This window comes from Littorina saxatilis, linkage group LG10 (assembly GCF_037325665.1).
Source record: "Littorina saxatilis isolate snail1 linkage group LG10, US_GU_Lsax_2.0, whole genome shotgun sequence".
Lineage (NCBI taxonomy): Eukaryota > Metazoa > Mollusca > Gastropoda > Littorinimorpha > Littorinidae > Littorina > Littorina saxatilis.
The window spans coordinates 4,206,476-4,224,507 of record NC_090254.1 but is presented as its reverse complement, the minus strand read 5'-3'; the positions used below and the strand labels follow the sequence as shown (position 1 = coordinate 4,224,507).

The following is an 18,032-nucleotide window of genomic DNA, read 5'->3' as shown; positions in this document are numbered from 1 at the left end:
CATACAGGAACAAACACAACTCCAAATGTAGGTTCCCTCCACTGTATTATACAGCTATGCGCTAGTACGCTATCATACAGGAACAAACACAACTCCAAATGTAGGTTCCCTCCACTGTATTATACAGCTATGCGCTAGTACGCTATCATACAGGAACAAACACAACTCCAAATGTAGGTTCCCTCCACTGTATTGTTCAGCTATGCGCTAGTACGCTATCATACAGGAACAAACACAACTCCAAATGTAGGTTCCCTCCACTGTATTGTTCAGCTATGCGCTAGTACGCTATCATACAGGAACAAACACAACTCCAAATGTAGGTTCCCTCCACTGTATTGTTCAGCTATGCGCTAGTACGCTATCATACAGGAACAAACACAACTCCAAATGTAGGTTCCCTCCACTGTATTGTTCAGCTATGCGCTAGTACGCTATCATACAGGAACAAACACAACTCCAAATGTAGGTTCCCTCCACTGTATTGTTCAGCTATGCGCTAGTACGCTATCATACAGGAACAAACACAACTCCAAATGTAGGTTCCCTCCACTGTATTGTTCAGCTATGCGCTAGTACGCTATCATACAGGAACAAACACAACTCCAAATGTAGGTTCCCTCCACTGTATTATACAGCTATGCGCTAGTACGCTATCATACAGGAACAAACACAACTCCAAATGTAGGTTCCCTCCACTGTATTGTTCAGCTATGACAGACCCGGTAGCTCAGTTGGTAGAGCACTGGACTTGTGATTGAAAGGTCGCAGGTTCGAATTCGGGCCGGGACGGACACGGGTCAACTTTATGTGCAGACCCAGAGACGGAAGCCATGTCCCACCCCCGTGTCATCACAATGGCACGTAAAAGACCTTGGTCATTCTGCCATAAGTGCAGATGGCTGAATACACCTAAACACGCAGACACCTGGGTAGCGCGACGCCGTTGCTGCTAGCTTTCCACTGGGAGGAAGCGACCCGAATTTCCCAGCGATGGGACAATAAAGTAATGAAAATGAAAAATGAAAATGAAATGACATACACACAAATACACACAATCATGAACATAAATGTTAGGTATTCAAAAATTGGGTACTCACAGGTTTGGATGCAAAAACAAAGCGAGATTACAATCCCGTGCACAATTTCACTAACAAAACCCTCTACCCTTCACTTATGTAGAGAAATACACAAACAGTCCGTGAACTCACAGGCACACGATATCTACTTTACTGGTATCGACTCACGGCTCGTGTGTAGTCAGAAAAAACAGTTACAGTTCATATTCCGGCAGACTCAAATCACCGTCTGCTCTGCCTTCTAAACACTCATTATATCTTACGTAATTAAGATCTTATAGACATATTTTAACTCGATCTGTTCATACGCAGAATTACACAGCGTCTATGGCCGTTCACTAGGAAATGTATCTGAATACTAATTCCTTCCACTGGCGACCTCGGTCTACTCAGTTCCTCTCATCCTGTGACCTCTATGGTAAAACTATACGGACAACCATAACCTTGCAATAACTTCGCGAAATCCCGTCGAATTTCAGCTATGCTGGTCTAGAGTTATGATACTTCGGCGGCTTCTCAGATCCTTCACACTTGTCATCTGGCCGCTATCTCCCTCTCAGACCGGTTATACGGCGACGCACTGCACAACATAAATAGCGGACATCTTGTCTTAAATATCTGTCTGCTATGTTTACAGTTTGCAGTGTTAGTCGATTCAACTTATGCGATAAACACTCTAGCGATATTCGAATGCTTATTCCATTTACCTGTTAAGTGCTTTCTTGTCGCATCTATCCGGGCTTCCTTTCTCCCGGCCGATTACTTGAACAACCCCTCAATGTCCAAGGACAGTGGTAAAGTGTAACAATACCCTAGTTGCGATTTACAACCTCAACTATCCCCGGTCAGTGAGCTGAATTCACAGTGCGTGCCACACACTTTGCTATGTCACGCTATATCTCTTGTTAGCGTTCTAAAAGCGTGGAGGATATCACTGTCAACTTTGCCTGTTACAGTGTTATTCGTGATTTTCTTCACACACACACACAGGCATCAGTCACAGTACAGTCAAACCTGTCTACATAACGACCACCAAGGATCCGACCAAAAGTACTCGTCATAGACAGGTGGTTGCTATGGAAAGGTTAATAGGGGGCCCGGTAGCTCAGGTAGCTCAGTTGATAGAGCACTGGATTTGTGATCGGAAGGTCGCAGGTTCGAATTCCGGCCGGGACGGACACGGGTCAGCTTCATGTGCAGGCCCAGAGACGGAAGCCATGTCCCACCCCCGTGTCATCACAATGGCACGTAAAAGACCTTGGTCATTCTGCCATAAGGGCAGGTGGCTGAATACACCTAAACACGCAGACACCTGGGTAGCACGACTCTGTTGCTGCTAGCTTTCCACTGGGAGGAAGCGACCCGAATTTCCCAGTGATGGGACAATAAAGTAATGAAATGAAATTAAATGAAATGAATTATATAGGAGACTTTTGCAGGATCATTTTAAATGGTCGTTGGGGCAGGTGGTCGCTTCTGAGAGATGGTTGCTAGGGCAGGTTTGACTGTATCATGTAACGTGAGATCACTGCAAAGGGAGATCACTGCAAAGGGAGATCACTGCAAAGGGAGATCACTGCTGCAAGAATCTTCCTCAAGGAATGCATGTGTACTTGCATTGTCGTGTTGGGGGTTTGGCTGAACATTAATTCTTTGTGGTTGCGTGTATATGTTATGTGCAGATGTGTGTGTGTGTGTGTGTGTGTGAGTGGGAGTGTGTGTGAGTGTGTGTGTGTGTGTGTGTGTGTGTGTGTGTGTGTGTGTGTGAGTGAGTGTGTGTGTGTGTGTGTGTGTGTGTGTGTGTGTGTGTGTGTGTGTGTATGTGTGTGTGCGAGTGAGTGAGTGAGTGAGTGTGTGTGTGTGGTTGTGTGTGTGTGTGAGTGGTTGTGTGTGTGTGTGTGTGTGTGTGTGTGTGTGAGCAAGTATATGTGTGTGTGTGTTTGTTTGTGAGTGTGTTCGTGCGTGCATGCATGTGTGTGTTAATTGCAATGGTACATTCTGGCATTATATGCATAGTGAAATTATCATAGCACTCATATCTTCTCTCATAGATCCTCTTCCATCCTGACTTTCCAATAACTTTGGGGTTGATGTTTCAGGGTGATTGGAACTTTATCCAATTCCAAGGAGTTTGCCAGAGAATGGGGCTGTCCCAAGGGCTCGGTCATGAACCCCACCAAGAAGTGTGAAGTATGGTGATTCGCCTGGCAGTTCTCCGTTTGAAAGTGTGGGTGAAATGTGGTGAACATTTTCAGCTGTTAACCTGATGAGATTGGACTGTGGTGAATATTTTCATCCATTGCCGGGCTGTTTGAAAATCAAGGTGAAGTGTGGAGAACATCAATGATTGTCAGCAACTCCATGGTTGAACCGCGGTTGTGTAAGGTCGCAACAGTACTCATGCATCTGTCTAAAAGCTGTGGATATCTAGGACAGGCCTATGTTGCATGTGTAACGTGCAATGTGTGTTAATATACTGCGACTACGTACTGCATCGGCAGTTCATATTGTCTCTAATTGGTTCACAGATCCATATGTTAGGACATAAAGAAACAAACTTTTCTTTGCACTCTACATGGTTTTGGGCCCTTGTTAGGACATATTGGAATGTGATATATTGTAACAAAATATGTCCCCCAGTGAAAAGTCAGGTGTAGTACATGCATGTACAACAGCACTGTGATTGTAAGTGTAACACTTGTGTATAATGTGTACCATTGCTCTTGCAAGCAGATGGTTTAAATGTAGCTGACAGAAAAGCTAGTCAACTTAACATCTGTATGATTGATGTATGTGAATGTTGTGGTGACATAATATAAGTCGGCTTTGTGATAGTGCCATGGAAGTATGTGCAAAGAAGAGAAGGAAGTGGAGAGACGATCAAGAGTTGTGAAATGTCTCCAGCAGTGTTAATATGTACAGTGGAACCCCTTATTAAGACACCACCCCCCATCCCCACCCCACCCACCCCTCGTTATAAGACTGTCTCCCTTTGAAGACACGTACTGTTTTCTAAGATTTTCTGTTCATACGTCTGTAACTTTACCCCTATTTTTTCAGAGTCCCTCCTTTTTAAGACCAATTTGTCTTAAATAAGGTCTTAAAAAGGAGGTTCCATTGTAAGTCTGATTTAGGCTTTGTTGAAATTTCATAAATTAAAAGTTTGAAATGTGATAACTTTGACAGATAGTGTATATATGTGTGCCAATTTTTCTGATTCTTAAATCCCTGTGAGAAAGTTATGATGAATGTTTCCATGTGCATGATCCGAGCTGCATGATGAAAAATGATGTGCTTGTGAGTCACTTTTAAAAGTACCCATGCAACATGTGAGCTGCATGATGAACAATGATGTGCTTGTGAGTCACTTTTAAAAGTACCCATGCAACATGTGAGCTGCATGATGAACAATGATGTGCTTGTGAGTCACTTTTAAAAGTAGTCCCATGCAACATGTGAGCTGCATGATGAACAATGATGTGCTTGTGAGTCACTTTTAAAAGTACCCATGCAACATGTGAGCTGCATGATGAACAATGATGTGCTTGTGAGTCACTTTTAAAAGTACCCATGCAACATGTGAGCTGCATGATGAACAATGATGTGCTTGTGAGTCACTTTTAAAAGTAGTCCCATGCAACATGTGAGCTGCATGATGAACAATGATGTGCTTGTGAGTCACTTTTAAAAGTACCCATGCAACATGTGAGCTGCATGATGAAAAATGATGTGCTTGTGAGTCACTTTTAAAAGTACCCATGCAACATGTGAGAAAGTACCGTACTTTTCGGACTATAAGGCGCTGCCGTGTATAGGGCGCACCCCCTACTTTTTAAAAAAAAAATGAAAAAAGCCTAGAATAAGGCGATGCCATGGATAAGGCGATGGTGTCGTGCATAAGGCGATGGCATGAAAGAAAAAAATGAAGAAAAACATCGTACATAGAAAAAAACAACAACAACATCAATGATCAAACATGGCGACCGCTCAAAATCGGCAGGAAACACTGTTTCAAACAGAAAGTCCAGTCGTATCGCAAGATCGATGGCTTTAATCTTGAAGGCAGCATCGTATGAAGCTCTCTTCGTTTTCGGCATCTTGACAGTGACAAAGTCGAAGTGCAAGTTGAAGCGGTACCCAGTTGAAGTGTCAAGAGACCGACTGTCGACTGTCGTGTTTCAACGCAACTAGTGTTCAGGTAATTTTTTCGGCGATCAACATTGCTTGAATTGTGTTCACTTAAATGGTTGTTAGTTGCTCATTGATTTCAAGTTCACAGTGCTCGTGAAACCTATTTTATCCGAGAATAAGGCGACGTCGTGTATAAGGCGACCCCACGATTTTAAGTAAAAAAAAAAAAAAAAAGTATCGCCTTATAGTCCGAAAAGTACGGTATGTGAAATGATAATGGCACGTAAGCATCAGTAGATGATGTGTATCATTGAAGACGTAAATTTGTTCAACTTGTGGTATATTTAGTACTTTCAAAATGTGTGTCTGTAAATACTGGAGAAAAATGTGTGTGTGTCTCTGTGTGCGTTTGTGTGTGCTAACATGTATGTGCGCATGCATGTATGCATGTACGTGTTCATGCATGCATGCATGTGTGTGCATGTAGCATGGATGATATACCCAGGAATACTGTAAATCAAATGATACGGTGTAAACCCTGATTGTATGTACTTATCAAAACACCCCTACTTACCCAACAACTCAGTGAAAATTATGATTCACCAATGCCCGACTTAATTCTGAAAAAAAATGTCTATGAATGTAAAACTGTGCTTAAATTGCATCCCAATGATTTCTGTGTTAAAATTGTCAATGATAGGATTGCCATTGTGCACGGACTGTACACAACATCTGGGAAAAGATGATAGATCATTATGATCAACAGGTGTTCAAGTATAAATACAAGGAGGCCGGACCACACTTGATATAAGTATAGCTTAACCCTAAGGCTAGTTGTCGCGACATATGTCACGCTACTTTACGTATGCTGTCACCTGGTTGTCACGACATATGTCGCGCTACTGGCTCAGTCTGTTTGGTCGGTTCCGATTACCTCCCATGGCCATGGATGCGAAAACCTATATGACCGTTTTTCTTTATTTTTCTCTCTGTTAATTCACCACTGGCTATATAACATGTGTTACAGAATTGCACCAGTGTAAGGGTTAAATTGTTGTGTATGTTATTAATACAATTGTTGCCCTATATTTATTTTTTAATTGTTCAGTATTGTTTAATCATGTTGAACACGATTTTGTTGTATTAACTGAGAAACAAAAGGAAGTATGCACTCTAAATGTATATCAAATATTATGTGCAACAAGAGTAATTAAGTGATATAGTTAAGCTGAACTCAATCGCCTGGCTTGCACCTGAGATAAGCACAAGTATCAGAATGAACAAGCCACTTTCATTATTAGATATAGTCACAGACTTAAGGTAACAATTACAGCGTTTTTGTCATTAAGCTAATATGAAAGCTTAATATCTTTGTGGAATTAGGAAAGTGAGTTAAATTTTACACAAGCTGGTCTCGATCATATATGTGACAAGAATGTCCCTGATAGTTTATTCAAACTTTTTTGAATAATATGTGTTTGAGTATAAATGTTTTGTAAGGTACATATTACAATACAATACTGACAACTCGCAGTAAGAGATTTAAATGCATGCGATCATGTTTTACATGCTGATTCATTACTTGATGTGCGCGTTATAAATTCTCGTATTATCTGCATCTGCATCTGCATGGGTAACGCCGGCAGAATCCAAAACTTTGGCTTAGTACCGGCGGTAATCTTTCAATCCTTATATTCAGCGCCTCTCGAAACATGTGATGATGTTTTATATGTACTGTACTGTATGTTGATAACTGAATATTTTAATCCTTTTGCTTTCTCCTCTCCCAGCCCCAACACCCCACCCCTTTCACAACCCCAATTAAGCTGATCGCCTCTGTGGGCCTTCATTCACCACCCCCCTCCCTCTCCCCCTCCCTCTCCCCCTCCCCCTCTCCTGTTTTACATGTACTAAGTTTGTTTTGAGTTTGATCAGTCACAGAAGATTTGTATACATTCCAGTTTGGTTGTATGTTTCTAGATGACACTTTACCTGGCATTTATACTTGTTCGTTCATGATAATGGTTTGTGATGATTGGTATATATAGTTATGTTATTATAATAAGCAGTCAATATTGTACATTATACGCTTTGTGTAACACTTGCTCAAAAATATGGAAATTTGCTTGCATTGGTACGCATATACTGCCTATGTGCATTTTGTAACAGGTCTGAGTATACCTTAATTGAAATCTAGCTTGATCTTGCAGTCACTTTGTGTCCCAATCTTTTAATTTTCAGGAAATCTCTGCTTTAGTAGCAATCAAAACAACTCAGAATCTCTAGTCAATGGCTTGGTAGTGTTTTGATTCATCTATTTGTGAGCAGCTATAGTAATTTGTTGCCTCAATCTTTTTTGACTGACCTGATTGTAATCAGGGATTATGACCACATGTACTTCATGGACAATGGATTAATTACTGGTCGTTTAATTGGTTGTTCATTTTGTGGTACAATTGTAATTGTTTATAAGGTGACGTTTCGTGGTAAACATTCTGTGTTAAGGTCTTCAGTAAGAAATGAAGTATATTTAGAATCAAATAATTATGCATATTTTTCCCATCTGTACTGTATGTAAAATGTGTCAAGTTGTGTGTGTGTGCGTGTGTGTGTGTGTGTGCGTGTGTGTGTCACTGTGTGTGTGCATGTGTCTGAATGTGTGTGTCACTGTGTGTGTGTGTGTGTGTGTCACTGTGTGTGTGTGTGTGTGTGTGTGTCACTGTGTGTGTGTGTGTGTGTGTGTGTGTCACTGTGTGTGTGTGTGTGTGTGTCACTGTGTGTGTCGCTGTGTGTGTGTGTGTGTCTGTGTGTGTGTGTGTGTGTGTGTGTGTCACTGTGTGTGTGTGTGTGTGTGTGTCATTGTGTGTGTGTGTGTGTGTGTGTGTGTGTCACTGTGTGTGTGTGTGTGTGTGTGTGTGTGTGTCACTGTGTGTGTGTGTGTGTGTCACTGTGTGTGTCGCTGTGTGTGTGTGTGTGTGTCTCTGTGTGTGTGTGTGTGTGTGTGTGTGTGTGTGTGTGTGTGTGTGTGTGTCACTGTGTGTGTGTGTGTGTGTGTGTGTGTGTGTGTGTGTGTGTGTGTGTGTGTGTGTGTGTGTGTGTGTCACTGTGTGTGTGTCACTGTGTGTGTGTCACTGTGTGTGTGTCACTCTGTGTGTGTGTCACTCAGTGTGTGTGTCACTGTGTGTGTGTGTTTGTAAAAATTGTATTTTTTTTCTTAGATTTTGCTTTTTTTTATGTTGTTTTTTGTCAGTGGATGGCAACTCTAAGTGTGTGGGATAGTAGATGTTGATGATTTTTGTCAGTGGATGGCAACTCTAAGTGTGTGGGATAGTAGATGTTGATGAATGTACCGTTTTCTTGGTCAGTTGCGTTTTGTCTGTAACTGGTGCTGTCCCATATCATGTGCTGGATGTAGAATTTCTGGGGTTTTTTTTTCTTTGTCAGTAATAACTGGATACTAATACTGTTATGTTATTGACTGTGAGTCAGGGACGTTTTTGAGTCACTTGAGAAAAAGTGACTATGTAATCGGTCAGTGTTAGTCTGTCCGGCCGGCCATCCGGCCGGCCGGCCGTCCGTAGACACCACCTTAACGTTGGACTTTTCTCGGAAACTATCAAAGCGATCGGGCTCATATTTTGTTTAGTCGTGACCTCCAATGACCTCTACACTTTAACGATGGTTTCGTTGACCTTTGACCTTTTTCAAGGTCACAGGTCAGCGTCAAAGGAAAAATTAGACATTTTATATCTTTGACAAAGTTCATCGGATGTGATTGAAACTTTGTAGGATTATTCTTTACATCAAAGTATTTACATCTGTAGCCTTTTACGAACGTTATCAGAAAAACAAGGGAGATAACTAGCCTTTTCTGTTCGGCAACACACAACTTAACGTTGGGCTTTTCTCGGAAACTATAAAAGTGACCGGGCTCAAATTTTATGTGAACGTGACTCATTGTGTTGTGAATAGCAATTTCTTCCTGTCCATCTGATGCCTCATATAATATTCAGAACTGCGAAAGTGACTCGATCGAGCGTTTGCTCTTCTTGTTTGTTGTTGTTCTTATTGTTTAAGCTTCTTGTCAGTACTTAAGTTTTCCCCCCATTGTTTAAGGTTGTTGACGTTTTCCTGGCCACTTAAATTGCGTCATAACATTTAATGCTTCTTGCCCTGTACACAGCCAGTGTATAACAACGGTTCGAGTACATTGTTTAAAAAATGTACAAGTACATTGTATAACTAAGACAACTTATATTCTGGTGGAACAAACTGAGAAGATGTACACAGATCTGCACTTCAACATCAAAACATGTGGGGAGTTTTAATTAAGACTTCCAAGTTCACACGCAACAGGTTGTCGATAGAACATGTAGCTGAACCTGAAAAGGGGACTGATACTGAACATCTTGGTGCTCAACTATTTATCTACTTATTCATGCATTCATATACTTATATATATTTACTGGGTGGTTTTTTGAGTCACTTGAGAAAAAGTGACTCTATGTAATCGGTCAGTGTTAGTCTGTCCGGCCGGCCGTCCGGCCGGCCGTCCGTAGACACCACCTTAACGTTGGACTTTTCTCGGAAACTATCAAAGCGATCGGGCTCATATTTTGTTTAGTCGTGACCTCCAATGACCTCTACACTTTAACGATGGTTTCGTTGACCTTTGACCTTTTTCAAGGTCACAGGTCAGCGTCAAAGGAAAAATTAGACATTTTATATCTTTGACAAAGTTCATCGGATGTGATTGAAACTTTGTAGGATTATTCTTTACATCAAAGTATTTACATCTGTAGCCTTTTACGAACGTTATCAGAAAAACAAGGGAGATAACTAGCCTTTTCTGTTCGGCAATACACAACTTAACGTTGGGCTTTTCTCGGAAACTATAAAAGTGACCGGGCTCAAATTTTATGTGAACGTGACTCATTGTGTTGTGAATAGCAATTTCTTCCTGTCCATCTGATGCCTCATATAATATTCAGAACTGCGAAAGTGACTCGATCGAGCGTTTGCTCTTCTTGTTTTTAGATGTTATTGTTTTTCTGAATTTGTTTGTGTTTTTTTGTAATTATTTAATTATTTGTTTATTTATTTATCTATTTACATTTTATTTAACTATTCATTTATCCAGTTATTAAATAGATGTACTTTAAGTTGAATTTCATGGACATTTATTACATTGAAAGTTGTGAAATAATTTTCTCAGAGGGAATTATAGGTCAATTGGAGTGGTACTATAATTATGTTTGCATGTGATGTTTTTGGTGTCCCTGATGTGAGTTTTGTATTAAAATTGCGATTATTCTGAGGGTAAATAACTGAGTCACATTAGCAAAGGGAGTATATTAAGTCACAGGCAGTTTCACATTTGCGCTTGCAATATAGTCACTTTGTATGTGTTTGATGTAAATGGTTGCTTGGGTAAAACAAACTCCCCCCGTGGGTTAGGGGGAAGAATTTACCCGATGCTCCCCAGCATGTCGTAAGAGGAGACTAACGGATTCTGTTTCTCCTTTTACCCTTGTTAAGTGTTTCTTGTATAGAATATAGTCAATTTTTGTAAAGATTTTAGTCAAGCAGTATGTAAGAAATGTTATGTCCTTTGTACTGGAAACTTGCATTCTCCCAGTAAGGTAATATATTGTACTACGTTGCAAGCCCGTGGAGCAAAGTTTTGATTAGTGCTTTTGTGAACAAGAAACAATTGACAAGTGGCTCTATCCCATCTCCCCCCTTTCCCCGTCGCGATATAACCTCCGTGGTTGAAAACGACATTAAACACCAAATAAAGAAAGAAAAGTAAAGTAAAACAAACTGCACTTTGATGAGTTATGATTAAAAATGATCGGTCAAAATCTCAATTTATTTCAAAGGTACATTTTTTATTTTTAGCTTTTGTTTCAATTGTATTATATCATGTTCTACAAAAATCACACTTTGTTCAAGCATTGAAAAACCTCATGAAAGTTAATGGACCACTGAATTAAAGGAGAAACAAAACATTAACTAGTGCATGTACGCCCACCTAGCATTCTTATTGGTGGAGGTGGCTCTGAATGTTTTGATTTGTCTATAATTAACAATTCCAATAATGTTTACCTTCCTTGATTCTTGATTTTAAAATGTCAGCAGCCTTTCTGTCCCCCATTTCTTTAAGGTGAGAATTGGCGAGTGAAGCCAAGTGGGGCGGGGAAGTACCATTTCTTGGGCAATTCTCGCCGCGAGAAACGCTAGTATTTGACAAGCGATCGCGGGGTAGCTATATAGCTCTGCGAGAAATAATGGCGGCCGTGCAGCTGCCAATCCGATTGGCTGTCCGTGGCTGTTTATAACCGACCAGTGCAGAAGATCTTTTCGGTATCAACCAATGGTGTTTAATTCTGGCGTCAAAGAGCTAGCCATCAAACCGTTTCATATGCACTCTTGCCTCCTAACTCCGCAAGCGGCTAGCCGCAAGCATTGAAGTCTCGCCTAAAAGAAACAAGTGTCTGTTTTTGATTCCTGTGAGACAGAACTATTTCTAGTCGTAATTATTTGGTTAGGATCAAGTTTTGAGTGTGCCGTTCTTTGCTTGCACCTGACATTCGGCATTTGGACAATTAATGAACCGGTTTTTCTGTTAAGCCAATGCCTGCTGTATCCACCCATGAAAACAAAATATTCATTTGAAATCATACTTACCTGCCAAAGAAGAGTGCATAGCTATAGTGCAAGATTTTCATGACAGCGTAAATCATTAGAGTGCATGATTTGAACGTAAAGCTCATGTCCGTATATTTTTGAATTATCACTTATTACTTTTCTACCCAGTCCTGAGATGTCTGTTTCCATCGTTAGCAATATACGGTAGGATTAGGAAAAATGTGAGTTAATGAGAAGGGAACTAATTCAGTACCTTTGCTTTGTCAAACAGGCGGAGTTTTCTCCCTTGGATTATAGTGTTCTTGGTTTTTACATTTAGCCAAGTTTTTATTTTATTTTTTCAGCCTTTGTCTGTGTAAGATTCAATCAGTTCATTTTCTTGAGCACACATATACGAGGAGAGACGCAAACGTTGTCTCTGATACAAGCAAATGCACACTCATACACACGCACATACACACACACAGAGGCACGCACGCTCACTTTAATTGTTCACCGATCTGATTTTCTCATTCATCTATTGCTAGAGCCCAACACAACTGAAGCCTGGTGCAAACAAATGATTGTATTTGTAGTTTCAGATACAATTGACGGCACACAGTTTGGCTTGCCAGCTCAGATCCGCCCAGGCTTGTACACTGAGAGGATCAGACTTGGTCACACATTGAGATGGTGAGCCGAATGGGATCAGACTTGGTCACACGTTGAGATGGTGAGCCGAATGGGATCAGACTTGGTCACACATTGAGATGGTGAGCCGAATGGGATCAGACTTGGTCACACATTGAGATGGTGAGCCGAATGGGATCAGACTTGGTCACACATTGAGATGGTGAGCCGAATGGGATCAGACTTGGTCACACATTGAGATGGTGAGCCGAATGGGATCAGACTTGGTCACACGTTGAGATGGTGAGCCGAATGGGATCAGACTTGGTCACACATTGAGATGGTGAGCCGAATGGGATCAGACTTGGTCACACGTTGAGATGGTGAGCCGAATGGGATCAGACTTGGTCACACGTTGAGATGGTGAGCCGAATGGGATCAGACTTGGTCACACGTTGAGATGGTGAGCCGAATGGGATCAGACTTGGTCACACATTGAGATGGTGAGCCGAATGGGATCAGACTTGGTCACACGTTGAGATGGTGAGCCGAATGGGATCAGACTTGGTCACACGTTGAGATGGTGAGCCGAATGGGATCAGACTTGGTCACACGTTGAGATGGTGAGCCGAATGGGATCAGACTTGGTCACACATTGAGATGGTGAGCCGAATGGGATCAGACTTGGTCACACATTGAGATGGTGAGCCGAATGGGATCAGACTTGGTCACACATTGAGATGGTGAGCCGAATGGGATCAGACTTGGTCACACGTTGAGATGGTGAGCCGAATGGGATAAGACTTGGTCACACGTTGAGATGGTGAGCCGAATGGGATCAGACTTGGTCACACGTTGAGATGGTGAGCCGAATGGGATCAGACTTGGTCACACATTGAGATGGTGAGCCGAATGGGATCAGACTTGGTCACACGTTGAGATGGTGAGCCGAATGGGAGAAGACTTGGTCACACATTGAGATGGTGAGCCGAATGGGATAAGACTTGGTCACACGTTGAGATGGTGAGCCGAATGGGATAAGACTTGGTCACACGTTGAGATGGTGAGCCGAATGGGATCAGACTTGGTCACACGTTGAGATGGTGAGCCGAATGGGATCAGACTTGGTCACACGTTGAGATGGTGAGCTGAATGGGATAAGACTTGGTCACACGTTGAGATGGTGAGCCGAATGGGATAAGACTTGGTCACGCATTGAGATGGTGAGCCGAATGGGATAAGACTTGGTCACACGTTGAGATGGTGAGCTGAATGGGATAAGACTTGGTCACACGTTGAGATGGTGAGCTGAATGGGATCAGACTTGGTCACACATTGAGATGGTGAGCCGAATGGGATCAGACTTGGTCACACATTGAGATGGTGAGCCGAATGGGATCAGACTTGGTCACACATTAAGATGGTGAGCCGAATGGGATCAGACTTGGTCACACATTGAGATGGTGAGCCGAATGGGATCAGACTTGGTCACACATTGAGATGGTGAGCCGAATGGGATCAGACTTGGTCATACATTGAGATGGTGAGCCGAATGGGATCAGACTTGGTCACACATTGAGATGGTGAGCCGAATGGGATCAGACTTGGTCACACATTGAGATGGTGAGCCGAATGGGATCAGACTTGGTCACACATTGAGATGGTGAGCCGAACTCCATCTTCACACGGGAAGGAGTTTTTTTTTAGTTGGCTCTGCTGTTTAAGGCCGTTGATTGTTGTGACAATAACATTCGATAAACCAAGCCGAAGCACTGTTCCCCAAACACGACCAGTGTTGCCGAGTTATGCTCTCTAACCCAAAGAAGCAGTAGACGATATCTGGAAATAACTCTGTCGATTTGCTTTTATGAGATGCAGAAGAGTTGTGCCCCTTGTTAAAAAAAAGAGCTGAGGCAAACAGGTTGCCCGACGAATACACACGGGCATGATTTAAAGCTCTTTTTTATATGCTGTTTTGTTCCACTATCAGTGTTCTTAACATGATCATTTGATTGTTGAAGGTAAACTTCCAGTGAACGGTAAGCGTCCCTGGTGGCACTGCCGGATATTGGTAGTGAAAAGTCTGATGAGGTGCATGTTTTCGACAGTAAAAAGGCATAATATCAAGCAGACAACGCATACTCTGCACACTGGAGCTCGTTGTTCACTGTGTCCCCGTCATCTCTTGCCTTGACTCATCAGTGGCAGCTTGTTTGCCCAAGTTTACTGAAGGGATGCAACTCTTCCACGCCCTCTCAAAACCTTACAGAGTTATTTCCGAGCATCGTGTATTTAACCAAAGTTGGTGGTGCGTACATTTTTTTCCTTTCAGACTAGTCCTTAAGAGGCGTAACTTAATAGCCTGTAGGACATGAACTTGATATGCTTTCTTCATTGTACATTGTGTAGACTGAAGACTGTACAGTGTATTATGATGCTTACATTTTACTTAGTTTGCGAGCTTATATAGCTTATAGCCGAGTCTGTGTTTTAAAGGAATATTATTATTCACGAGTATGTAAATAGTTTTTAAAATAAAGAAGAATCAGTTCTTTAACGTGCTATATGTTGGTGTTGCATTTTTAGCGATGCGTGTGTGTGTGTGTGCGTGAGTGCGTGCATGCGTTCTTTAACGTGCTATATGTTGGGGTTGTATTTTGAGCGATGCGTGTGTGTGTGCGTGCGTGCGTGTGTGCGTTCTTTAACGTGCTATATGTTGGGGTTGCATTTTTAGCGATGCGTGTGTGTGTGTGTGCGTGCGTGCGTGTGTGTGGGTGTTTTCTGCTGCCGAACGTGGCGAAAGACAAAGGTCTCCGCAGGGTAAAGAGCCGATAAGGAGAGTTTGAGAGAGAGAGAGAGTTTCATGGACGTGACCAAAAATAGAGACTTGTTTCGTTGTCGAAAGGAGAGGGAGTGACAAAAAGGAAGAGGGGGGCAGGAAAACTGACTGGCAAACAACAGGAGCTTAATTGTATCAAAGTGCCGGTCGATTGAAGTATCTTACTGCGTTGCCCTTACTGTTGTATCTGCGTGTTTGTGTCAGCGCACGGTCAGCACTTTGATACAAGCTCCAGTGTACAGACAACGCTGACACAAACACGCAGACACGGAAGAGAAACCGAGAGAGACCAGCAACCTCCAACAACCGTAAGAACCACAACAACCACGGAAATGGGCAATCATGATGACTGAACTCTCAAGACCCTTACCTGAACGCTACGGGACTGTGAATTATTCACATTAACAGTCCATTAACCGGGTTTTACGTCACCCCGACTTCCTAGCAGCCAGGCTGCGGTCGCACGAACTCCATACGCAAAGGTTTGTAAAGAAGAATGACGTTCATTGCCAGAGATGGAAAAAAAATACTCCTTGCACAAGAGGGCAATATGAGTGCGCGTGCTTTTTAAAGGCTTGACCGAGTCTTCCCCTGAGATTAGGAATTTACTGCGTAGAATTAAAATCGGTCACCCGCCTAGTTAATATGTTCCAGAGAGAAAAAAAAGATAGAAAGCATTTGTGAAGAACTAATTATTATTATTATTCTTCGTTCATGGGTTGAAACTCCCCCGTTCACTCATGTTTTTACACGAGTGGGTTTTTACGTGTATGACCGTTTATACACTCTGCTGATATTATGTCATGATGCAAGATAATACACATTTTGTTGACTACATTTTGTGATTATTAATTATGCAAATGATGAATATAAAGTGTTGTGCCAAAGTCTTGAGATGTTAAAAAAAAGGGAATTTCAGCAAGTTGAAGGATTTAAATAATCCTTCGCGGATAGGCTTATGCATTTGATTTTAAATACAGTAGTTTGGGTTTTCTATAAAGTTTGGGAGGAATGTTGTGTCCATCCTAGTCCATTTCCAGATCCATGTTAATCAATCTCGTATGATCTCGGAAGAACCGAGAAGATAGCGGCCATTGTTAAACGAGGAGATCACACGTGGACCGGGAATAAAAAGCATCCCACTTGAACACACAAGCTGTGTCATCGTCTTACACTTTGTTGTATGCAAGAACACAACACTATGTCTTCTTCTCGCCTTGTTTTCCGAGTCTACTCCTTCTGTTTAATCATGTTTCAGATCCAGGAGGCGTTATTGTTTGTCCCTGTTTTTATATTTAGTCAAGTTTTGACTAAATATTTTAACATCGAGGGGGAATCGAAACGAGGGTCGTGGTGTATGTGCGTGCGTGTGTGTGTGCGTGTGTGTGTGTGTGTGTGTAGAGCGATTCAGACTAAACTACTGGACCGATCTTTATGAAATTTGACATGAGAGTTCCTGGGTATGAAATCCCCGAACGTTTTTTTCATTTTTTGGATAAATGTCTTTGATGACGTCATATCCGGCTTTTCGTGAAAGTTGAGGCGGCACTGTCACGCCCTCATTTTTCAACCAAATTGGTTAAAATTTTGGTCAAGTAATCTTCGACGAAGCCCGGGGTTCGGTATTGCATTTCAGCTTGGTGGCTTAAAAATTAATTAATGACTTTGGTCATTAAAAATCGGAAAATTGTAAAAAAAAATAAAAATTTATAAAACGATCCAAATTTACGTTTATCTTATTCTCCATCATTTGCTGATTCCAAAAACATATAAATATGTTATATTTGGATTAAAAACAAGCTCTGAAAATTAAATATATAAAAATTATTATCAAAATTAAATTGTCGAAATCAATTTAAAAACACTTTCATCTCATTCCTTGTCGGTTCCTGATTCCAAAAACATATAGATATGATATGTTTGGATTAAAAACACGCTCAGAAAGTTAAAACAAAGAGAGGTACAGAAACGCGTGCTATCCTTCTTAGCGCAACTACTACCCCGCTCTTCTTGTCAATTTCACTGCCTTTGCCATGAGCGGTGGACTGACGATGCTACGAGTATACGGTCTTGCTGAAAAATGGCATTGCGTTCAGTTTCATTCTGTGAGTTCGACAGCTACTTGACTAAATATTGTATTTTCGCCTTACGCGACTTGTTTTGTATTCAGGTCGAGCTAATTGGACAGACTATATGCACAATAATCAAATCGCTTGCTCCAATATTTGCCATTACTGGTTTGGGAGATCAAGAAAGAAGGAGAGAGACAGAGAGAACACCGAGAGAGAAAGAGAAAGAGGGATCCGGGAGAGAGAGAGAGATGCAAAGCGTTCTTACTATGGTCTGGTATGAGATGCTCACTCAGAGGATGCTCCACCACCCCACTCTCTCTGTCTGTGTGTGTGTGTGTGTGTTTGCATGAGTGTGTGTGTGTGTGTATGTGTGTGTGTGTGTGTGTCTCTCTCTCTCTCTCTCTCTCTCTCTCTCTCTCTCTCTCTCTATCTATCTATCTATCTCCCCCGTCTGAATAGTCTTGGTCTTCATGATCCGTACAGCATGGCCGTTATCAAATAAATGTTTAAAGGATCCTAAGTCGACTCACCGTGAACTTTGGCCAAATGACTATCATAATCATTGCCTTCTTTAATTTTTTTCAACGAATAATAAAATGAGCCGAACACTATAGGAATAATACATTGAGCAATCATTTTTGACGGAGGTCA

General features: G+C 41.7%; 1 protein-coding gene across 1 annotated transcript in view; it reads left to right on the top strand.

Moving 5' to 3' along the window:
• The window catches only part of LOC138977988 (endothelin-converting enzyme homolog), a 129,222-nt gene extending 112,758 nt beyond the window's left edge, over positions 1–16,464 (top strand). Inside the window, exon 19 of the mRNA XM_070350596.1 lies at positions 3,179–16,464. Coding sequence (XP_070206697.1) covers positions 3,179–3,278 — 100 coding nt within the window. The 3' untranslated portion in view covers positions 3,279–16,464. The remainder of the gene's footprint in view (positions 1–3,178) is intronic.
• Positions 16,465–18,032: the final 1,568 nt, after the last annotated feature.